Raw genomic sequence first — 24,880 nt, 5'->3', positions numbered from 1 at the left:
AATAGTGAACCCTGTCTTATCTATACACAGAGGTGATATCATTACAGGCAGGATTAGAATGACAGATAAGATAACTGCAGTAAAGTGATCTGTACAGACCAAGATGTGGCTCCAATTAGACCTAGTTTTAATTTTCCATGTCACTTTTTATATTTAAACTAACATCATCAAAAATTATTTAAAAATGTGTTAAACTTAGTGATTTAAACAGCAGGTCATTTCCTGATGACACATCCCCTGACGTGCCTATTTTAATAGCTTCATGCATTCCCTATGTACTAACAATTCTGAAGCATCTTTTCTTATGGCTCTATGTTGTGCCTTTCCTTTATTATTTGCACTAGAAGTTATATATGAATTGCTATTAGCCTTCAGTAAAGGTACAGAGGGGTGGTAACAAGTTGGGGGGGGGGGGGGGGGGGGTACCTGCACAGTCTGAAAATGGCAGCACTGATTGGAGAGTCAGACTGTGCAGGTGTTAAGAATGGTGACAGGTGCTAAAAAATGTATAGTCCAGAATGGTACAGAAATACATGTGTGTAGCACCAGTCTTAGGCCATGTATAAACAGGATTCCTTTGCAGAGTTTGTGCTTTGCAATATTTTTTTCATTTTTAATTCCACAAAGAATCATACCTAGGAAGTAGAGTTCAGCGAATCGAAGTCCACATAGGTAGCGAATCAATTTAACCTGAAATAGTGTAAAAATAAAATTAAAAATCCATTGTGATGGCTTATAGAGCCAAAAATGTTAGAATTGTGTCAATGTCCCAATATTTATGGACCTGACTGTATGTGTGTGACCATGAGTATAACTGTTGCCGCTAGGAGGCGGACACTAAGCACACATAGTGTAAGCTCCTCCCTCTTCAGCTATACCCTTCCTACAGGGACCAAGCTAAATCAGTTTTAGCTTAGTGTCTGTAGGAGGCAGACCTCCCTGCGTTGCAGGTCTGCAGATTTATTTATTTATTTATTTATTTATTTATTTATTTAGCGGAAAGCTGAAGGCAGTCCGTAAAACTGCCTGCACTTGCACCCAGGAGACGGGAGACCAGGGGGTCACCCAAACCCCCTGCTCGTTCCCGTGCTCCGGAAAAAAGAGGACCCGCGGTTCCCGCCAGCATTCGCATCACCGCGGCCGCCCACCGCAAGTCTCCCCCCCCCCCCCCCCCCCCCCCCTCTGTTTCCTCCTCTGAGTGCTGCGTCGGCTCAGTTCTGGGGCAGTCGGGGCCATTGTTAATTAAGGGCCTCGGCTTCTGTGCAGCCTGCTCCTGCAGGGCCCCCCCGCGGCCTATTTTTCCCTGGCCTGGTGTCTGGGCTCGGCCGGGGATGCCGGCGTGTGTGTCCCGCCGGGGGGGTGGGATTGGGTGGTCAAAGATGATGGGCGGGCACTGAGAGCTGGCGTCATTTTGGGGGCGGGCTTGTGTTTGCCAGCAGTAGAGGAAGAGCCCACTTTTGGATTCAGAGCAACTGGCGGAACACTGATGGACTGGCTTGCTGCTTGGAGGGACACAGGCTGGGTAAGTGCTGTTTGTCCCTTTATTACAGGGCCTAACCTTCCCCTCTTCCTCGGCGCCAGGATTGTCGCTATGTCTGAGCCCAGACCCCAGGTCCCAAAGCAGACGGTCCCTTTGGTGCGTAATTTTGATTCTGCGTCGTGTCGTGCAAAATTTCCATCCCCTCAGTCAGACTCCCTCTGCTTTGCGTGTGCTGTGCTGCCATCAAGTGGCTCGGCCCTGGACCCGTTGCTTCCTGCTGCCCAACCTAAGGAAGAACAGGAATGGGCATGTTCCCTGTCTAAGGTGGTCCAGGATGTCTCCAATACCAACAAAGCTATTGTGGATATATTGGGGCGTTTGTCGGCAAGGCAGTCCAGAACATCCTCCCCCAAAAGGGTTCCTGTTTCCTCGGCCTCTTCTCCTCCTACTAGAGTCTCATTCCGTGTCCTCAGTTGAAGAGGCATGTTCTGAGGAGAGTGGGTCATATGAGGATGTTGTCTCTCTGGAGGGTCAGTCGTCCAAACTGTCCTCCATGGGGAACAATCTAATTACGACGGTTATTGAGACGTTGCAGGTTGAGGATCCCGCACCGTCGTCTGCCAGCTCGGGTTTTTCCTTTTTAGAAGGTCCTGTCACTCGCACAAGTGTTTCCCCAGCCACCAGGAGTTTGATTCCTCTCTCTCCAAGGAGTGGAATTTCCCTGATAGATGTTTTATGTTTCCAAAACACTTGAACGTCCTTTATCCTTTTCCGGAGGATTTGACTAAGAAATGGTTGGCTCCACCTATAGTGGACCCGACAGTTTCCCGTTTGGCTAAACATACTACCTTGCCAAGGGCGGATGGGGCTTCTTTTTCTGATATCAAAGATAAGAAGCTGGAAGCGTTTGCAAAATCTGCCTTTGAAGCAGTGGGCACAGCGCTGCAGCCTGTGTTTGCCTCTACATGGGTGAGCAAGGCTATGGGAGAGTGGGCAAATAATTTACGTCGGGGTCTTGACTCGGGAGTCCCCTCGGGGGAACTTGCAGATGTGGCCCTGCAGCTCTCGCATGCCAGTGCGTATATTTGTGAAGCATCTTTGGACGCGGCCAGGTTTATGGCTCGCTCGTCAGCCCTGTTGGTGGCTATTCGCTGTACCCTATGGCTCTCCTGCTGGGCGGCAGATAATGCTTCAAGGACCCTGGCAGTCCTCCCCTTTACCGGCAGCAGACTTTTTGGTAAGCGCCTGGATGAGATCATTTCGTACGCTACAGGTGGTAAGAGCACCCATTTACCACAGAACAGGGGGCGGTCTAATAGGTCAAAAAAGCGGAAGCCTTTTTTCCGCCGCTTTCTGAGTTTTTCTAGCCCCAAGAGGGTGTTCGACAAGTCTGCCATGGATCAGAAGCGCAAACCTTCCTTCAAGCCGCACCCTTCCTGGCGTTTCCGTCAACAGGACTCCAAGTCCTTTAACCCTAAGATCTCTGCTGCATGAAGGGCGGCTCCTGCCGCCCTCCGTTCGGGTGGACAGCCGGCTTCATGTGTTTCGGTATGTTTGGCTGGCTCACGTCTCAGATGCGTGGGTGAGGGAGGTCATTGCAAGCTACAAGCTAGATTTCAAATCCTCCCCTCCGTCCCGTTTTTTTTTTTTCGGTTGTCTCCTTCGGCCTCTCCCGCAGCTTTTTTTTTTTTCTGCAACAATGTGTGATTGTTCCGGTTCATGTGCAAGACCGTTTTCAGGGGTTTTACTGCAATCTCTGTGGTTCCCAAAAAAGAGGGGACTGTCTGTCCCGTTCTGGACCTCAAGGCACTCAACCGGTTCCTTTGCGTCCGCAGATTCCGGATGGAGTCACTGAGGCCGGTCATTGCGTCCATGGAACCAGGGGAGCACCTGTCCTCAATAGACATCAAGGACGCTTATCTTCACGTGCCCACATGTGTCAGTCATCAGAGGTTTTTCCGGTTCGCAGTGGGTCCATTTCACTACCAGTTTGTAGCCCTCCCGTTCGGCCTGGCCACGGCTCCCAGGGTCTTTACGAAGGTTCTGGCAGCAGTCATGGCCCTTCATACCAGGGGGATCGTGGAGATCCCTTACTTAGACGACATCCTGGTGAAGGGACCGTCGTTCCAGGGGACGGCAGACAGCTTGAACATTGTTCTAGACACCCTGGAGCTCTTCGGATGGATCCTGAACAGGCAGAAGTCTTGTCTTTATCCATTGCAGCAGTTGACTTATCTGGGTATAGTACTGGAAACTTGTCAGGCCAAGGTGTTCTTGCCTCCGGAAAAACTATCCGCTCTCTATCTTCAGATTCTCCCCTTGTTGCAGCCAGCTCCGGTTCCCATTCGTCGCTGCATGCAGGGTCTGGGGCACATGGTCTCTGCCTTCGAAGCAGTTCCCTATGCTCCATTCCATACCAGAACGCTTCAGCAAGCCATTCTGTCAAGCTGGGATAGCTCCCCAGCCTCCTTGGATCGGCCAATGCGTCTCCTTGTCCCAGTGCGCCGGGCCCTCGGATGGTGGATGGTCTCTTCGATGTTGACATCGGGTCACTCGTTCCTCCCTCTCCGTTGGAAGGTGTTAACAACGGACACAAGCCTCAAGGGTTGGGTGGAGTGTTGGAAAATCTCTCTGTTCAACTCTGAGCGAGTAGCGCTCCCTTCCAATCAATGTTCCGGAGTTGAGAGCGATTCGGCTCTCTCTGCGGCATTGGGCCGACCATCTTGGGGGTTGTTTGGTGCGTGTTCAGTCCGACAACTCCACTGCGGTGGCGTACATCAATCACTAGGGCGGAACCTGGCAGTCATGGCGGAGATGGCGCTGATTCTCAGCTAAGCGGAATAACATGTTCCGGCACTGTCGGCAGTTCACATACCCGGCGTCGACAACTGGATCGCAGACTTCCTCAGCCGGGGACGTCTCGATCCCAGCGAGTGGGCTCTTCACCCACAGGTCTTTCGGTCATCTGTGAGAGGTGGGGTCGGCTGGATGTGGATCTCATGGCCTCACTGTTCAACAACAAGGTCAAGGTCTTCATCGGACGGTCCAGGGACCCCATGGCCCTGGAATGTGACGTGCTGGTTGATGGCGTAGAGTCGGTTCACGTTCCCTTACATGTTCCCGCCTCTTCCTCTCATTCCGCGTCTTCTCCGGAAGATCAGGTCTGAGGGACTGCCCGTCATTCTTGTGGCCCCAGATTGGCCGTGCAGGGTGTGGCACACGTCCCTAGTTGCCCTTCTCGCCGCCGAACCTTGGCGTCTTCCTCTCCGGGAGGACCTGCTGTCGCAGGGGCCGATCTTCCACCCGATTTTAAGGTCGCTACATTTAACGGCATGGCTGTTGAAGCAGTCGCACCGAAGGCTCTGGGTTTTTCGTATGCAGTGGTCCAGACTATGATTTGGGCCAGGAAGCTGTCGTCTTCCAGAATCTACCACCGGACCTGGAAGTCCTACTTTAGTTGGTGCGAGCGGAGACAGCTGTCTTCTGTTCGTTTTTCTTTGCCGTGACTTTTGGCTTTCCTGCAGTTGGGCATGGACTTGGGGCTGGCTCTCGGCTCCCTCAAAGGGCAAGTGTCTGCTCTCTCCATTCTTTTTCAGCTGAATTTAGCTTCGCTTTTGGCGGTTCTGACTTTTCTGCCACCGTCCTCCTCCATTGGATCCGTCCTCCTTTGGATCCTTGGGATCTTAATCTAGTGGGATAAGGTGGTCCTTCGCCCTGTGCAGCCCTTCCTGCCGAATGTGGTGTTGGCATTCCATCTAAATGAGACTATTCTCCCTTCATTTTGTCCGGACCCGTCTCATCCTCGGGAGCAGTTGCTCCATACTCTGGATTTGGTACGAGCCTTTTGAGTGTATCTGTCCCATACGGCATCTTTCCGACGAACGGATTCTCTGTTCATGATTCATGAGGGACCGAGACGAGGGTTGGCAGTGACAAAGACTTCCATTTCCCGATGGAATAGTTTGGCTATTGTGGAAGCGTACCGTGTTAAGGACCGGGCCCCGTCCTTCCGGGTTACTGCTCATTCGGCTCGGCAGTGGGGGCCTCTTGGGCGGTGCATCACGGGGCTTCGGTCCTCATTAGCAAACTTCGCTCATCATTACTAGTAGCCTTTGTTCCAGATCACAAATTGTCCTGTGTAAGGATGCCATCCATGACCCAATGAATGGGTTCATTCGTCCGGTGAAAGCATTGTTTATTCCGGCCCCCAAATCATGATTTCTGAGCAACAGATTGTCCTGTGTAAACAGCGACCTGCTATCCAGCATCAATTATTTTCTATGAGGACAAGTGATGGCATTAGCAATCACTCCTTTACATTCAGACAAGATGATTGCTGCATGTAAATGCAGCAATCCCTTCCTCTAATAAGCAGGCAATCTTCGGGAAATATATGGATTGTTCCCTATAATGGCCTGCTGAATCGAACTGTGAAAGGCCAATTCAGCAGGCATGTGTTTGTGTGTGTGTCTGTGTGTGTGTGTGTGCATCACTTTGCTGCTCCACTACTCCTCTTTCCTCCATAGACTTCGATGGGCTGATATAATTTGATACTTCAGTGAGCAGGCAGCCTGTCTTGGCCTCTCAAGATGGATTTATCCCAGAATTTAAAGTGAATGTTAGTTTAGGAAGGAGTGGAGTTAAGAGGTGATAAGAGAAGAACAAGGTATTTTTCTCTTAGGCATATTACAAAGTTTCTTATATTCACTTCTGCTATTGATTTATGGAAAGTTAGCGACCATTTAAAGGGTTTCTACCACCATATTTTGACCTAATTAGCTGTCAGACACTAGCGATCTGCTAGTGTCTGCTGTACCTAACCATGCTATTGTAATTCCTTTCTTTGCAGCGGTTACCCTAAAAAACATAGTTTTATTGCTATGCAAATGAGCCTCTAGGTGCTATGGGGGCGTCTTTTCAGCACCTAGAGGCTCCGTCTACTCACTGTTTCTGCTGCCCAGCGCCCGCTCCAGCCCGCCCCTCTCCTCTAGATTGACAGCCTACTTCTCTCCATCTCGGCCGAAGGTAACCGCTGCAGAGAAAGGGATTACAATAGCATGGTTAGGTAGAGCAGACACTAGCAGATTGCTAGTATCTGACAGCTAATTAGGTCAAAATGTGGTGGTAGAAACCTTTAAGTTCACCAGAGGAGATTCACTGTAAACTGCTCTCTGCTTTGAGCTGCTTCTCAGTTCCTATCCCCTGGTATGAGATACAGCTGTAGTGGTCTCCTGGTTGGATGCTACAGCTGTCACTCAGCAGAGGGGAGGGACTGTGAAGCAGGTCACGGTGAAGCTCCAGTGCTTGTGCAGGAACAGACTCTGGAAAAATAAAGCTGAATTTTCTCTCTATTTCTGATAAAACCCCAGTTAATGTATGTATGGTCTTCTATCCCCTGCCCCTACCTAGTGCGGTCGGCGATTCCTTTGTAGGCCATAGTGGTTCCTTGCTGAGAATTATCCAGTAAGAATGTGCCCCACCACTTTTGTCATTGGCAGCTTATATTTTAAACTGTTCACTGCATGTGCACAATATTTATTTACTTATGGCTCCTATTTTTCACCATAGAAAATTGTTGCAGCTGGTGATACAAACAAGGATGGACATCTAGATTTTGGAGAATTTATGAAATATTTGGAAGAACATGAGAAGAAAATGAAAATTGCATTTACCAGCCTAGACAAAAATAAAGATGGTAAGACCTTCATAATATCCTCTAAATCAACTTTAAAGGGGTTGTCCTGGTTCAGAGATGAACCCAGACATACCTCTATTTTCACCCCAGCAGTTCATACTCCGATGCTCTCCTTTGCCATGAGCTAAATCGCGCAGGGCAAAGGCTTTTTTTGAAGATCCGGTGACATACCGGGGCTCTCTATGGGGCTGCCAGGAAGCCCGGTGACGTCACCGGCACTGATGGGTGGGATTTAGCGCTGCCCTAGCCAGTAAAACGGCTAGGGCAGCGCTAAAGCCCGCCCATCAGAGCCGGTGACGTCACCGAACACACTGCTGGGCGGAAGTTTCCGCCCGGCAGTGTGTTATTGTAAACAAAAGATCGATTGCCCTGCGCGATTTAGCGCAGGGCAAGGGAGCGCATCGGACCATGAGATGCTCTGATGCTAGCCTCAGGGGGGCTGCCGGGGTCAAAATAAGGGTATACCCGGGTTCAGCTCTGAACCTGGACAACCCCTTTAAGTCTTAAGCCTCTTCCACACCTCAGTGATTTCCATCAGTGATTTTGAGCCGAAACCAGGATTGGAGCCTTCACAGACATTAAGTATAAGGGAAAGATCTGCACCTGTTCTGTGTTTAGAGCTGCACCTGGTTTTGGCTCAAAATCACTGATGGAAATCACTGACCAAACACTGAGGTGTGAATGAAGCATTAGGCATACCTCCCAACTCCTGCAGCAATTTTTTTCTGCAGTAGGCCACGCCTATAACTCCACCCAGAACATAACTAAACTCTTAATCCCACCCAGTCCCCTAAATGCCCCCACATAGAAAAAAGTCCTCCTTTATGCCACCACACAGTAGTTATGCCAGCATTGTGCCCCCTTCACAGATTATGTCCAAATATGTGCCCCATCATAGTAATATGCCCAGATATGTGCTTCTTTTTTGTGGGCCTGGTTCATCTCTAATAGCGTGAATACTACAGAGTATGATATAATGTATTTAAATACTACGATACTGCGCTATGGGACATAATACAATTAATATTAGTGTACAGGTATCACAGATTGATATCTGTGATACCTGTACACTAATATTAATTGTATTATGTCCCATAGCGCAGTATCGTAGTATTTAAATACATTATATCGCCTTCTCTTGTGCGGCGGATTTTGTGGTTCCGCCGCGATACCGCTGCTGCTAGATATAGTACTCACTGATATAGTACTCACTGTAGCGATTTCTATATAATACTACAGAGTAATTGGCCATCCTTTCTACATTTAACCACCTTACGTGCCGTGTTTTGAGGGTTGGACACATTCTAAATATGAATTTCATATGCTGTAGCCTGAAAAGTAACATAACTTCCTTATAGGCTATCTGCAGTCCCCAGTGTGTAACTTGCGATGCAGACCAGGGACTCGTGTAAACAGTGTAACAGTATTGGCACATTGAGTTTGAGAAGGAGATATGCAACAGGACAGCTCTGCTGATGTGTCCTGGTGACTGGAGACTTCTCTTTCCCAGAATGCTTTGCACTCCCACAATGCTTTGCACCACCTACAATGCAGCAGTCTTTGTAACAGGAAAAACAAAGTGTAATACAACTTAGCACTGCTAGATGGTGCTATAACCACACTATTCACTACAGAAACAACAAAACCCTGGCAGAATGAAATAGAATCATTTTCTAACCCTACTGGGCAGAACAGTGTTTTGAAGAATGATGTCTGCTGTATTCCACTTATTTGTCACTTTGCGGTTCAATTCTAGTTCTTCTCTTTTCATTTTAGGGAAGATAGAAGCATCTGAAATCACGAATTCGCTTAAGATTTTGGGCATAAACGTCTCTTTGGACCATGCAGAGAAAATCCTCCAAAGGTCAGGATAACTGTTTGTATGCGGATATATGATGACCTCGTCACAGTTTATTTCATTGACTTCAGTTTCTGTTGGATTTTAGTTTATAGTCCTCTATGTTTTTAAGGGGGTAGGAGGATCTATTGATTAGGGTGTGCTGGAGGCAGACCTCAAAAGTAGACAGACGATGACACCCGATAGAGAATTTTTCCACTTTACGCTGTCCTCCTTTTGTAGTATCATCCAAGTTATTTTATGGGAGTTTCTGTCTCGCCTATTGCACATTAGGTGAAAGTTGGTAGAGCCTGCTGATCTGGTGTCTCAAAGCCACCATGTGTACTGATAGTCGATCAGCACTGAGATGTTACATTGTTTTGAGCCATGCTTCTGTGTCAGTTGGATATGATCTGGACAATACTCCGTCTCCGACCACAAACAGACTTCTTGAAAATAGTGAGGAATTAGAAAGTCTAGATTTATATACCAGAACTCTTAATACAAATTACACCAAAAAGTGAAGCACATTGAATGTGCCAAATTGTTTGTGTTTTCCAAGAGAAAAGTGCTTTGCGTAGCTAGAGTTGCACCAAATGTATGGCTCCTTGTGTGTCGCTGTCATACATGTGGTTAGTTTCTGTTTAGTTTTATCCCACCACAATAGGTTGTGTCGTTTTCTTCTCATTGCAAAATACGTAGCAGTAATTTTCCCCTATTCTAACAGTATGGATGCAGACGGAACCCTTACTGTTGACTGGAATGAGTGGAGGGACCATTTTCTGTTTAACCCAGCTGATAACATTCAAGAAATTATCCGTTACTGGAAACATTCAACGGTAAGGTTAAAAAGAGATGAAAACTCTCTAGTCATAAAGTTTTTAGATCTCTTATAATCTGGACTTGTGTTCTTTTTTTGTATGACTTCTTGTGTGGTTGATCATAGTATAGCATTGTACTGTATAGGGCAATGTGGATGGTTAACGGCTCCTATTTAACTAAAATAATATGCTAACACCCTCAGGTTCTGGATATTGGTGACAGCCTCACTATCCCTGATGAGTTCACTGAAGAAGAGAAGAAGACTGGCCAATGGTGGAGACAGCTGTTGGCTGGGGGGATGGCTGGAGCGGTGTCCCGTACAGGAACTGCACCCCTTGATCGTCTGAAAGTCATGATGCAGGTACCATTTCAACACATTTACTAATAAAAGTCTCGCACTACGAGTTTTCACTTTTTTTACTGGATAGGCGCTGCTTAGCGGGAAAGTGGACAAAATTCTCTTTCAAAGTAAGGGCCCTATTACATGGCACAATTTCAGACCAGTTAAGGAATAAAAACGCTTGTTCCTGATAATTGGCTTATAAAATCAGGCAGCCCTTCAACTGTTTGTCGGCCAAGATACATCTTTTATCGGAGATGAAAGATACCCGGTTATCGGCAGCACATCTTCCTGAGTAATCAGGGATGTGCTGCCGATAATGAATAGAAAAATATGGAGGGAGGAACGACTGGTAGCAAATCAGCCGATGCAATCAGGACAGGGCAAACACACGCCAATGGATGAGTTATTATCCATCAGTGCTCAAAGATCAGGCACTGTAATACCACCCTAAGTAAGTCGGCTACTAGGCGGTATAAACTTAGACTAGACGGTCGGGTGCATCTTTAGACTGACTAGTCAAAGATTACACTGTATAAATCTGGGACAAATCTGCTAAATTTGGGTCAAGCCTCCATGAGGTCACATCAACGGCAGGCTTTAGTAGTGTTTCTGAAAGAAAATTAGAGATGATGATAAAGCAAGTTTGGAGAACTTCACTGATGGCAAGTGTAGACTCTTTATTAGTATGTTTTTATAATGATCATAGTGGTCACAAGGTGATTTTTAGAGCGCAAGATTAATATGGTTTTAGGTTGTGTCCTGATGATTACATTTCTCGATCTGCCAGGTCCATGGGTCTAAAGCAAACACAAATATGTTAAGCGGTCTGAAGCAAATGATAAAGGAAGGAGGTATCCGGTCCCTGTGGAGAGGAAATGGAGTGAATGTCATTAAAATTGCTCCAGAGACAGCCATGAAATTCTGGGCATACGAGCAGGTAAGGTACTACAGTACTTCACTACGAAATGTCAGGAGAATAAATGTCAGATTATTGAAGGTCACTTCCAGCTATCTTTTGAGATCTAGTACTGGTATCATGATGTGGTAGAGGTCTCCTCAGGCACCAGGGCCCAGTTGAAATTTGTAACCACTGCACCCCCTATTGTTACAACCCTCATCCCCACAGTTTAATTATGGAACCTTTGACTTATAGTTTTATATCTTTCACAGCAGAAGGGCTTCAAGTGTTTCACCTGTTCTTTTAGGCGTTAGATCCTGAGATCCACAGGAAAGAAGTGGAAAATGTACCCAAAGCTGTTGAGCTTCACTTCCGTTAAGAAGTGACGGAGGGGCGTTGCTGAAGCCAGTCATACTTATTCCACCCTTGTGATATTCCCTGTACAGTTTAAGTGTATTAAAACTGGTTATCCCTACAGACAAATATTATACTAAAATATATTTTATTGGTATGTATGGAGCTATTTACTTATTACAGAGTCTGTCAGCAGTCTTGACCATACTAAACTGATGACCGGACTACGTAGGGGCTGAGGAGAGTAGCAAAAACATACCTTTTGCTGAGCTTTTTATCGTCTGGTGCACTGTGAACATGAACTTTTGTTATGACAAGAATAAAAGTTCTGCCCAGGAGCTGGATCCTCCCTCTGAAATACTCTCTGCATTGACTGATGGCTGTACTGGTCACCTGGCTGGATGCTACAGCTGTCACTCTCAGCAGACAGCGAGGCCTCAATGCAGAGAGCACTTCACAATAAAGCACCACTTCCCGTGCACTTGCAGGTGCAGAACCCGGCAGAATAAAACTTCTTAGTCACACCACTCTTGATGATAAGGAGCTCCACAAAAGGTATATTTGTACTGCTCTCCTCAGCCCCTAGCTAGTGCTGTCAACAGTATAGTATGGTCAGAATTGCTGACAGATTCCCTTTTTGGGTACATTTTGGGAACCTAAAAAAACACACTTTTCTTAGGTTAGTAAATGTGCTTTGACCTGTGCATCATATCCCCATCTTTCAAAAACTGTTTCCTCATTCATAAACACTTAGTTTATGAATGGGGAAACCGTTTTTGTACTTGGTTGCCCAGTTGTATAACGAGAGTACTACTGACACACAGCTACTCTCCTTTTTCAATACTAGCTGTGAGGTTCTATGGCAGCCTGTAATATTCTTAGGCTACATTCACATAAACGTATTTTGTTTCCGTGTCCGTTCCGGGTTTGTTGCAGATAGGATGCGGACCCATTCATTTCATTGGGTCCGCAAAAAATGCGGACAGCACACCGTATGCTATCCGCATCCGTATGTCCGTTTCGTAGCCCCCCAAATAACATAGAACATGTTCTATTCTTGTCTGTTTTGCTGACAAGGATAGACCTTGTTACAGTGAATTTGCAAAAAAAACGGATGCCATACGGAACGTCATCCATTTATTTTTATTTTTTTGGGTATCCGCAATTTGCGGACCGCAAAACACATACGGTCGTGTGAATCTAGCCTTAAAGTGTAACTGTTGTTTCAGTTTATTTTTAACATAGTGTAGGGACTGGGATGTTAAACACTTTTGTAATATACTTTATCAGGAAAAATATTTCCTTTGTATCAGAAAACAGGGTCTAAAGAGCTCTAACTGAGGAGAGTTGCTAAGGAGAGTCTGTCTTAAGCGTTTTACTGGAAGCTAAAGATGCTTACGTGTGACAAGTTGGATAGGCAGGGTGATGGGCAGAGATAGTTAGGGCTCATGTACATGGTCATGAAATGGGGTAGGGACAAGAGGCAGGCTCTATATGTTAAATACGTGCATCTTCAGCTCTCAGTAAAATGCTGAAGACAGACTCTCCTTAGACATCTCAAATACAGCTTTGCTAAGAAGACTTTGTTCTGTCTTCATACATGTTCACACAGTGTTCAGTCTCACATTCAGCATAAACCATTCCTGTCTTCCAAATAAGAGGACTGTTCTTTGTAGTCTAACTTGTTTATTGGTAAAACAGGAGTATTTGATTGGTTGCTTCTAAAAGGATGGTGAAGTTTAAGAAGGACAGCTCTGCTGATGTGTCCTGGTGACTGGAGACTTCTCTTTCCCCGGATGCTTTTAACTCCCACAATGCAGTGCACCACCCACAATGCAATAGTCTTTGTAAGAAAAAAAACAAAGTGTAATACAACTTAACACCGCTAGATGGTGCTATAACCACACTAACCACTTGAGAAATACTATGACTTTGGCAGAATGAACTAGAATAATTTTTTAACCCTGCTGGGCAGAACACTCTTTACACCCTATTTTCTAGTACAAAGGAGCATCTCTAAAAAAGTATACTACAAAAATGTTTAACATCCCATCCCTACATTATATTAAAAATTGCCAGACCTCTAAAGGGATGCTCCCTGCTCCTTCTCCTCCCAGCCTGAAATGCTCAGCTGGTCTTTCTTGCTGAAAACATCCAGTGTGACGCCACCTGCAGCCAGTAACTGGCCGTGGCAGTGACCGGACCATCTTGCATCATGTGACTATATGCCATGACGTAAGGGGAGGTGGTCACCGCCGTGGTCAGTGTTTGGTTACAGGCGGCGTCAAACTGGATGTTTTCAGTGAGGGGGCCCAGCGGAGCACTGCAGGCCGGGAGGAGAAGGAGTGGGGAGCCAGTGTCGGGAAGCAGGTAAGTAAGCTGACCTTTTGAGGTCCGGCCACTCTTCCACACCGCCCAGGCAGTGAGGACTGGCAGATAAGCTGATCACCTTCACAAGAAGTCGCTATGTACTGTTGTTTTTCATGCATATGAAAGGACAATTTACGGCCTCTTTTATGAATGCCGTTTCACATTTTTAGCTTTTAATTGTTTCTGCTCCTTATGTTTGTCCAGCAATCTAGAATGCTTGATAGCTGTGCATCTGTTTGGTCCTTAGGATGCTGGATGGGGGAAATTTCGGATCATATATATTTTTCGCCACCTGCAGCTTTTCATTAGACTGAATGCTGCGGCTACATAAACAGCTGGCCATCCATATGCTTCCTATCTATGGGCTATGTCACTGCTGTTTATAACGAATTTCCTACAATATATGACTTGCAATTCCAAGGCAAGTGGATACCTGTAAAGAAAACCATAATGTCACATTTTATTTTTTTCTTGTAGTACAAGAAGATGTTCACCTCAGAGAGTGGCAAATTGGGCACAGCAGAGCGATTTATTGCCGGGTCTCTAGCAGGAGCAACGGCGCAGACTTCAATATACCCTATGGAGGTAGTGCAGTCTCTTGTATATTTACTGTGGTTGTAATAGTATTTATCCCCTTCCTTCTCGATGAAATAATAGTGTCCATATGTGCAAAGCTAAAACGCATCTATACATACTATATACAAATGTACTACTACTGCATGAATGGGTATGGAGCTAATATTTTTGTCTTTAGTACAAATAACTCCTGAAAGATAAAAGGTTGTTCTGCTCACACAAAGTAATGATCGGTGGAGGGCCTTCTGCTGATCCTGAAAATGAAGTGGCAGCATTTTCCTGCACTGCAAAGTGATGACATGTTCTATTGATGTGCTCAGTCTCCGTGATGAGATAGATGTCCGTCAGTGATAGATATCTACCACAGCTTGGCAGTTTTGTCATTCAGTGACCGCTGTTATTGCAGATGTACTAGCTGCTACCAATAAGTCTGGAGACGGTGGGTAGGAGCTAGTATGTGTATATATGTGCACACACACAAATGAGGAAAAATAGCTGCGCTCACATGTGTCCCGCTTAATGGAGACACGAACCATAAACCCGGATCAGGTAAGATTAAAGTCCAAAGACAGTGGGAAAAAAAGCCCAGCTTCCAATAAAAAGTGTTGCATATTTATCCTACAAAAATCATGAATAATAAAATCCAAGTGTGACATCCAGTGGTCATGAGTAAGGATCGTATTTTGGTATCTGAAACGCGTAGACTGTAACGCTATCCTGTCTGTATGTCACACTTGGATTTTATTACGCGTGATTTTTGAAGAATAAATATGCAACACTTTTTATTGAAAGCTGGGCTCTTTCACTTTCTATGTGCACACACTGGCACATACTGTACTTTATACTTTACCTCTCTTCCCTGAGTTCACGGAAGGGCTTCCGATCCATGTCTCCGTTCCACAAAAGATAGGACATTGCCATTTAAGTCGAGTTTGCGGTCCGCAACACAGGCATGGCGACCATACGATCGTGTGAATGAGCCGTTAGTAAGGGCAGGGAATAGAGCAGGGTTTAGGGCTTCCAGTGCTTAGCGATGACAAGTGTACAGTAAAATGGCACATGTACTGTCGGCACACAACACTGCAGCCCTGCTCCTCTCTGTATCTTACCAGCGTGTCTATTAAGGGCCCCTTTACACTGCAGGAACATCAGCAGTTTTTCGCTAACAAGTGTTAATGGGAACGCTCGTTTTTGATGATCTGCCAGTGTAGAGGTTCCGTCGATGAACGATTTGAAATGCTCAGTCATCCGGTAATTGGATCTTTCAGGTATATACCTAAATTACCGTTAGCAGGTAGCAGATCGTGTTGCAAACAATGATTCTGTATGGAGACGAGCGATGGCATTAGCGATCACTTTCCTCCATACTGTGCAGGAGATCGCTGCATGTAAATATAATGGTCTCCTTCACTGGCGAGCAGGTGATTGTTGGGAAGGAGCACAGTGTAAAGGGACCTTTAGTGCTGGGTCAATAGGGAGAGGAGCAAGGCTGCAGTGAAGCATGCTGTGTTACCATACTCTTACTGTTATCGCTAAGTGTCGGCAGCCCCAATCCTTGTTCTCTTCCCTGCACTTACCAACTAAAAGAGAAGCCCAGGGAAGAGAGCAACCTGCAGTTAGTGCTGGCAGAAAGTCAGCTAGGCAGGGGGACATGGGGTGGTGAGCTAAGAGGAAGGCTTGAAGTCTTTGTTTCATGTAGACATTTCAGTTCTCATTAGAACGCTGAAGCTGGACTCTTCTGTTAGCGATGTTAAGGGGAAGCTATACATCCTGGTAGACAGTATTCTACTTAAGTGTTTTCCAAGATTTAAATAATGATGACCCGTCATCAGGATAGGTCATCAGTATCTGATCATTGGGGTCGGACACCCGGGACCCCCACCAATCAGCTGTTTGAGAAGGCACCGCCACTCCAATGATCGCCGGAGCCTTCTCCATGCTCACCAAGCACAGCGCCGTACCTTGTATAGTGGCTGAGCTTGGTATTGCGCTCAGCCCCATTTACTTCAATGGGGCTGAGCTGTGCCTAGGCCATGTGACCTGATGAACGTGTCATCACTCGACCTAGGAAATGCATTGAGAAGGCAGCGGCGCTACTGCGAGCACCGCTGGCTTCTCAAACAGCTGATTTGGGAGGGGTCTCGGGTGTCGGACCTCCACCAATCAGATACTGGTGACCTAAGTCTCAGAAAACCCCTTTAACATTGAAAATAAACATTAAAAAAAAAACTGTTACACTAGTTCAATTCACTAAAATATTATCTTAAATCTGTTAATGGGAGTCTGTCAGCAGTTTTCTGCTGCTAGGTTCTAACAGCTCCTGCATATGCCAATGAGTCCTCATATTCATGAGCTCACTGTTCTCCCCTCCCACCCGCCTCTGATTGACAGTTTTATTTCCACCTGAATCAGCAGCAGGTGGGCGGGGAGAGCCAGGAGCTCATGAATATGGGGACTCATTGGCAGGAGCTGTTCAGAACAAGATTTTAGCCAAATGGCTGGATCATTTAAAGAAAGTGACCCAGCATTTTGCTAAGGAGATCTGTGACTAGTTTATGTTGTCCTTAGTTAGGACAACATAAAACGGGTGACAGATTCCATTTAAAATATAACCTAGATTAATTCATTGTAATGACAACTGTGAAAACTGGCATACATACGTTGCGTGCGTATATATATATATAATTAGTGTGTGTGTGTTCTTTATTGTGCTTTTATAACCTGTACTATCTTGTGATGTCTTCTAGGTCATGAAGACACGTTTGGCTGTGGCAAAGACAGGACAATATAAGGGAATGTTTGACTGTGCAAAACAGATTCTGAAAAAAGAAGGTGTGCTGACCTTTTATAAAGGCTATGTACCCAATATCCTGGGCATCATTCCTTATGCCGGCATTGACCTTGCCATCTATGAGGTAGTCCTTCTTTTTTTTTTCCTTTTTTATGTTTCTGCGTTGTTACGGATTGTACAGAAATTCCCATCTTTTTTTTTTTTTTTTCTCCCCCCTCTAACCAAACACCAGCTAGTTCTTCAGCTCTAGAGAATAATATTTTCTATGAAGAATATTATATAGAATATGATATTGAATAACACATTTTTACTTCTAAGGTTTACACAACACACTGCTTAAAGAGGTTGTCCGGTCCCAAAATCGAATCTAAATTTTTTCTGTGCTCCTAACACCCCTCACCATGCATACATATGCCCCCAATACCTGTTTTTCATGTCCGGGCTTCCCCCTGGAAGATATAAGACTATCCTGGCAGATCTGTTTACTTTCTCCCTTCTTGTATTTTTGAATACATAACTTTATTTATACACAAGCCTGGCTGCTCTGCACAGTGATGAGTCACAGTTTGGACACGCCCCCCACTCTGCTCTGCCTGCAGCAGCTACTCCTATAACTCCTGTGTCCATGTAACTACCCCCAGACATGAATCTACTTCACACCCTGAGTCTAAATCCCATTACTGACTGTCCACAGGCTCTGCCCTCGTGTGTATCTAATCCTATCCTGTGTGATACAGCCTGCTGAGCTGTGTATCTAATCCCATCACTGACTGTCTGCAGGCTCTTCCCTCACTAACTCCAGAGTGTGATAAACAGCTGGAATCTGCAAGCATATCCAATCACATCTGTATCTAATCCTATCTTGTATGTGTGCCTGATACACATCCTCTTGTGTGCGATACTGCCTGCTGAAGTGTATATCTAATCCCATCTTCTATGATACTGCCTGCTGAGCTGTGTATCTAATCCCATGTTCTATGATACTGCCTGCTGAGCTGTGTATCTAAATCCTTATGCACACGACCCTATCCATTTTGCGATCTGCATTTTTTTGCAGTCCCGTTAAGTTCTATGGATTTGAGGTCCTCATTTTGAAAACCAGAATAGGACATGTTCTGTCTTTACTGGAACTGACATACGGATGTAAAAAACACACTGACGTCCCTGTGCTTTCCACATCCGCATGTCAGTTCTGCGAAAGATAGAACATGTCCTATTCTGGTCCTCATAATGCAGATCTAAAACCCATAGAACTCAATGGGACAGCAAAACAAAAATGTGAATCGCACAGACCGCAAAACAGATAGGGCTCCTGCACAGAACCGTATCACTTATACTCAGTGACATCCACAGTGCCATTCAATTTTTATTTAATGCACTTAAATAGCGCTACTATATTCCGCAGCGCTTTGCTTTACAGACATTAGCATCCAACTGTCCCCAATGGGGCTCACAATGTAAGGTCCCTATCAGTATGTCTTCGGCGTGTAGGAGGAAACCAGAGCTCCTGGCGGAAACCCGCGCAACCACAAGGAGAACATACAAACTCCATGCAGATGTTGCCCTTGGTCGGATTCGAACCTAGTACCCCAGCGCTGCTAGGCATCAGTGCTAACCACTGAGCCACCATGCTGCCCAAAATAATTATACTATAAAGATGTTCACAATGGTAAAGTGCCATCCAGTGCCCCCACTATGCCATCCAGTGCCCCCACTATGCCATCCAGTGCCCCCACTATGCCATCCAGTGCCCCCACTATGCCATCCAGTGCCCCCCTTGTTTGCCATGCGGCGCCTCCCTGTTTGCCATGCATTGCCCCCTATGTGTCATCCACTGTGCCCCAGTGAAATCCAGTGCCCGCATGTGTCATCCTCATTGCCCCAAAGTACCATCCACAGTGCTTCCCCCCCCCACCCCCCCCAATATGCCAGTCAGTGCCCCCAGTGAGATCCACAGGATAGCAATCAGCCACTGTGGCTGGTCGCTATGCTGTCATTCCTGCACAGCGATTACATCGCGCTGTGCAAAAGTCAGTACAAGATTCACAAAGAAGCCTGTACACTGCAGAGAGCGGCTGGCAGTCCCGCGCATGCGCACTAGCATTCAGCATATTACGCTTGCGTGGTGAGTGAAGACGGCCGCCTGGCACTTTCTTCAGCAGGAGGCGGTGACGTCACTCGTGACTATCAGTCTCCTGCTCAAGAAAGGAAGAGAAGACAAGACTGACTTTGGCCGGAAGCAAAGAAAAGCCATCTGGAGGGACCACGTGATCAGGAGGCAGATCTCAAGAACGGCTGCACTCTGGAAGGTAAGTATGGGACCAATAATCTTTCCTCCACAGGTTAGCTTTTAATACCCAAAAAAAAGTTAAGCCCGGAGAACCCCTTTTAAGGGTCCATTCACACGTCCGTTGTTTCTTTCCTGATCTGTTCCGTTTTTTGCGGAACAGATCTGGACCCATTCATTTTCAATGGGTCCTGAAAAAAAACGGACAGCTCAATGTCAGATTTTTTTTCAGGACCCATTGAAAATGAATGGGTGCAGATCTGGTCCAGATCTGTTCCGCAAAAAACGGAACAGATCAGGAAAGAAACAACGGACGTGTGAATAAGGCCTAATACTGTCAATTAAAATGGTACCTAGCTTTTCTTACTTGATCAGTTTAAAGGGGTTATCCAGCCCCATATCAGTTTTATCTCCTCCCACCCTGCAAGGTGAAGCACACTACTCTGCTCCTTCTCACTCATTTCAGACTCCTAGGGACCACTGCTGTCTTCTCCACACTTCCAGGGCTGCTGGTAAACATCCAGAATGGACAGTGGTCATGTGCACTGCTGCAGCCTTGTGACTGGGCCAGGTGTGATGTGTCCCCCAAACACCATGTAACTATAATGGGTCATGTGCCTCTTGGGGGATACTTCACCACTACGGCCTTTCTTTGGCTGTCCATGCCAGATGTGTACCTGCAACACTGGAAGTCTGGAGAAGATGACAAAGACAGCAGTGGACCTAAGGAGCCAGAATCAAGTGCTGAAGAGCAGGAAAGTATGCTTCACCCCTTTGTTTGTTTTTAAAGATTGATAATCCCTTTGAAAAGGGGTTATCCCAACGATTAATGTAAAAAATTAAAACCAGACATCATATAGTACATGACAATCTATTTCTAACAAAGCTAGAACCAGCCCTGTACCTCACATGGATCCAGAGATCTCCTCATTCATTGCTCTGCTAGATTTATAGCAAGCTGACAGCTCAAGGGGAGTGTCTTTTCTGCTGCAGCTCAGGGGGCGTGTCTCAGCTCTCCCTATCACAGCTCAGGGGGCGTGTCTCAGCTCTCCCTATCACAGCTCAGGGGGCGTGTCTCAGCTCTCCCTATCACAGCTCAGGGGGCGTGTCTCAGCTCTCCCTATCACAGCTCAGGGGGCGTGTCTCAGCTCTCCCTATCACAGCTCAGGGGGCGTGTCTCAGCTCTCCCTATCACAGCTCAGGGGGCGTGTCTCAGCTCTCCCTATCACAGCTCAGGGGGCGTGTCTCAGCTCTCCCTATCACAGCTCAGGGGGCGTGTCTCAGCTCTCCCTATCACAATTCAGGAGGCAGTTGATGAAACTGAGCATGTGCGGCCATCTCAGTGAGTAGGACAAACACATATACGTTTTATTAAATAACTCAGTGGCTATACTAAATGTTTAATTACATGCAACTACAAAAGCATTCAGATGCAGGTGCTGGTTTGAAAACTGTAGAATAGTTTTTGTGGGACAACCCCTTAAAGGCTTTGTGCACACAGTCATTAGGCTTCAGTGTTTTGCAAAAAAAAAAAAAAGTGTTTTTTGGCCAAAAACACTGCAAACAGCTGGTATATTAGCTTACAGTGAAATATAAAATGCAAAAACTAGTGGCATTTCTGTTGTATTTTATATATTTTTTTGCTTAGTAAATTTCTTTTTAAATGCTGTACAAGCCTTGTGTTTTTTTTACAAGCGGTTTTAAAAAGCCCTAATTTGACGGGATGTTTCATCCTTAGCAATAAGTACATGGCCACTGTACTGAGTTGCAATGCTTCCATGTGCACAGAGCATAAAAAAAGTGTTTATTATGGCTTTCCAACATTAGGCTGCAACTAATGTCAGTGAGAATTGCTGGTTTGCAAGGAAGTAACACCGTGAATGCTTCCCTCTCTTCGGCAGACCCTTAAGAATGCCTGGCTTCAGAAATATGCAACAGACTCTGCCAACCCAGGAGTGTGGGTCCTTCTAGGCTGCGGCACCGTTTCCAGTACCTGTGGCCAACTGGCTAGTTATCCATTAGCCCTTATCAGGACTAGAATGCAAGCTCAAGGTACGCAACCTCACACGTATCTCACCTCTGATCTTCTATGTGAAGAAATTCTATGTACAGTAATTCCTTAAAATACTTCTGTTGTTCGAGTTGCTGCCTTTATGAGCAGAGACAGTGCAGCATGAAGAATTTAAAGCTGATCTGACGTCTTGACATCCTGCCGTATTTAAGGGTCTCTGGTACTAGGGGCCAAAATGGCACAAAAATGTTTGTAGTGTTTGGCTGCTAGCAGCAGTGCAACAATACACTGGACTCAGTCACCGCTCCCGTTAGGGTCCATTCACACATCCGTGTGTGTTTTGCGGATCCGCAAAACACGGAAACCAGCAATGTGCGTTCCGCATTTTGCAGACCGCACATCGCCGGCACTAATAGAATATGCCTATTCTTGTCCGCTATTGCGGACAAGAATAGGACATGTTCTATTTTTTCGGGAACGGAATTGTGGACCCGGAAGTGCGGGTCCGCAATTCCGTATCTGGGCAAAATGCGGAATGGAATTGTGGATGTGTGAATGGAGCCTTACCCATTTGGACTGATTGACAGGTTGCTATGCATGCACTTATTCCTTATTCACCTGTCAATGTTTTGATCAGTTATTTCCATTAGTGATTGTGAGCCAAAACCAGGTGCAGATCTTTAAAGGCTATGTATATCTTTGGAGGCAGTTTTTGTTTATGATTGCATTGTACTCATTTTTTGGTAAAAATCATATTTTCAATTGGCCTTTTATTAAAAATATTGAGCCTTTTTGTCACAAAGGGTTAACAGTTTTTCTGCATCATTTCAATGGTGTGATTGGTACTTTCACTTTGTGCCGGTCATCTAATAAACCTCTTAGTAATTTAGAGAAGAGGTTTCCTCTTTTCTAGGTTATTAAGAGGTCATAAACACTTATTTAAGCCACATTCTTATCGGTATGATAAGAACTGAGCTATATAATGAGTGCTTAGTCACAGAGCAGAGATAAGGAGCCGTTAACTCCCCAAATGACGGGATAGCCACAGGCTGCTACTACAGCATCTCAGCTCTGAACACAAAAAAGGACTCCATATTTTTAATAAAGACCAATTGAAAAAACAATTTTTAGCTGAAAATAAGTACAATATAATAATAATAATAATTGCCCCCAAAGGTGTCCATAGCCTTTAACTTATGTCTGTGGAGGCTCCAATCCTGGTTTTGTCTCACAATCACTGATGGAAAACACTGACGTGTGAATGAGGCTTTATCCACAGCCGTCTGTCAATCAACACTGAGAGGTGGGGGCAGCGCTGTGCTTCCAGCTGATGCCATACTATGAGCTATAATATCCTGCCATTAAAGGGATTGTCTCACTTCAGCAAATGGCCTTTACCATGTAGAGAAAGTTAATACAAGGCACTTACTAATGTATTGTGATTGTACATATTGTCTCCTTTGCTGGTTTGATTCAGTTCTCCATCACATTATACACTGCTCGTTTCCACTAATGCAGCGGAGATACGAGGTGGCCGGGACAGGAGCTGCTGCGCATATGTGGCTATGCAGGCTCCCACAATCCCGGCCACCAAAGAGAGAGGCACTTTTTCCTATAGTGTGGAAGCATGGCCACCGCAGCTAGATTGCCGGGTGGTCGTAACCCTTGAATATCAGCAGTGTATAATGTGATGGAAAAATGAATCCAGCCAGCAAAGGAGGCAATATGGACAATAACAATACATTAGTAAGTGCCTTGTATTAACTTTATCAACATGATAAATGCCATTTGTTGAAGTGATACAACCCCTTTAAGTGGCTAGGTTAGCTCAAGTTTAGCCTCCAAAAGGTAAAGTTCTGTTTTAAGAGATAAGTGAAAGGGGTTGTCCTGTCCAGCTAACCCCTTACCATATTTCTTGTTCCATTCTCTTAGACATGAAAGATGGACCTCATGGCACTTCTCTCTCTTCACATGTATATTATAGTCTTGCTTCCACCTCTTTAGCTATTGATAATGTTGTAACTGATCGTTAGTGGTTCCTAACTTTCTGCTATATCTTCTTCTATTTCAGCTTCAATAGAGGGTGCTCCTCAGCTAAACATGGGGGGCCTCTTCCGCAAGATTATAGCTAAGGAGGGTTTCCTAGGTCTCTACAGAGGAATTGGTCCAAATTTCTTGAAAGTGCTTCCCGCTGTCAGTATCAGCTATGTGGTGTATGAGAAGATGAAGGTGCATCTTGGGATCTAGAAATATCGAACTGCCAAGATTTCTCCTCAGGAACTCCAGTGTGTGTGTGTATAGTTTTGGCTGTGTGAATTCCTCAGTGAACTATGAACTCTTCATGATAAGAACCTCTGGACCTACTGAGCCATTGCCAGCCTATATCATGTGTATGGCAGTTTGTATTATTATAGCCTGTCATTTTCTACATTTGTGTCAGCCCAAATTTTTAAAGGTTATGCAAAATTTTGAAGCCAACATTCTGAATCCAATGTTGTTTGTTTTAGGGGGTTTTATATAGTTTTATGGTATTTTTATGTTGTGAAACATATATCTTTTTAATGTTTTTTTTTTTTTTTTTTTTTTTTGGGGGGGAGGGATATCCTTTTTAGCTAATACCAAAAAAGTAACTTGGTACCAACCAAGCAGCATATATTATCCTATATTGCTATATACCGACTAAGGTATATGGTAATCTTGCTATTTCTAGTCTTCTGCCACCAATACTGCTTTAATCTCAAGGGTACTGCCCTGTAGTGCACTCCTTCCATATTTTCTAGAACATCCTGCATACTAATATATATATATTTTTTTACTGTGACAGGTTTGTTTTAAGGTATAGCGTTCTAGGAAATGAGGACCCCTGCAATCCACATACATCATAAGTGTCTGTTCTTGTGCCTTATTTTAAAAGACCAAGCTGTAAAAACAGGATTGGCTGTGATCCTATAGTATGTTGTTTTTAGCCAGCCTGCTGGTCCACCGTCCATGCTCTGGATCAGCAGCATAGGAGACCCAATGAACAGAACGTCATGGCCCTTTTTATTCCCATGCAGGCATGATTGTCAGTCTTATACCCTTTACACAGTCCCGGGTTTATTGGCGATCATCACAGATCTTACTTATGAATATTTTAGTCTAACAAAACATGCGCTTTACGTCATGTGTCATTGCATTATATTTACAGCATGCAAGACCTGCTTGCTTTTACTATTGTATATAATCAGTGTATTTTATGGAAATTACATTCTGTGAGGAATATGAAAGCTGTGTTTGTGAATCTTGAAAGTGGAATTGCCTTTGAGACATTCCTCTTTCAGACTTTCTCTTCTTCCTTAGTCAATGGTACTTTCCCTATAGTATTATTACACACATGTTTAGAACGGACCACTATAACTAGATCTCAAAAATATAGT

At 45.2% G+C, this 24,880-nt stretch overlaps 1 protein-coding gene across 1 annotated transcript in view; it reads left to right on the top strand.

The window, feature by feature from the left end:
* The window catches only part of SLC25A24 (solute carrier family 25 member 24), a 53,112-nt gene extending 29,220 nt beyond the window's left edge, over positions 1-23,892 (top strand). Inside the window, exons 2-10 of the mRNA XM_040407561.1 lie at positions 7,049-7,175; positions 8,952-9,039; positions 9,740-9,851; positions 10,037-10,195; positions 10,965-11,114; positions 14,277-14,384; positions 17,123-17,290; positions 21,355-21,505; positions 23,536-23,892. Coding sequence (XP_040263495.1) covers positions 7,049-7,175; positions 8,952-9,039; positions 9,740-9,851; positions 10,037-10,195; positions 10,965-11,114; positions 14,277-14,384; positions 17,123-17,290; positions 21,355-21,505; positions 23,536-23,711 — 1,239 coding nt within the window. The 3' untranslated portion in view covers positions 23,712-23,892. The remainder of the gene's footprint in view (positions 1-7,048; positions 7,176-8,951; positions 9,040-9,739; positions 9,852-10,036; positions 10,196-10,964; positions 11,115-14,276; positions 14,385-17,122; positions 17,291-21,354; positions 21,506-23,535) is intronic.
* The last annotated feature ends 988 nt before the right edge of the window (positions 23,893-24,880 follow it).

Source organism: Bufo bufo, chromosome 9 (genome assembly GCF_905171765.1).
Source record: "Bufo bufo chromosome 9, aBufBuf1.1, whole genome shotgun sequence".
Taxonomy (NCBI): domain Eukaryota; kingdom Metazoa; phylum Chordata; class Amphibia; order Anura; family Bufonidae; genus Bufo; species Bufo bufo.
This window is presented reverse-complemented; position numbering and strand designations above follow the sequence as displayed.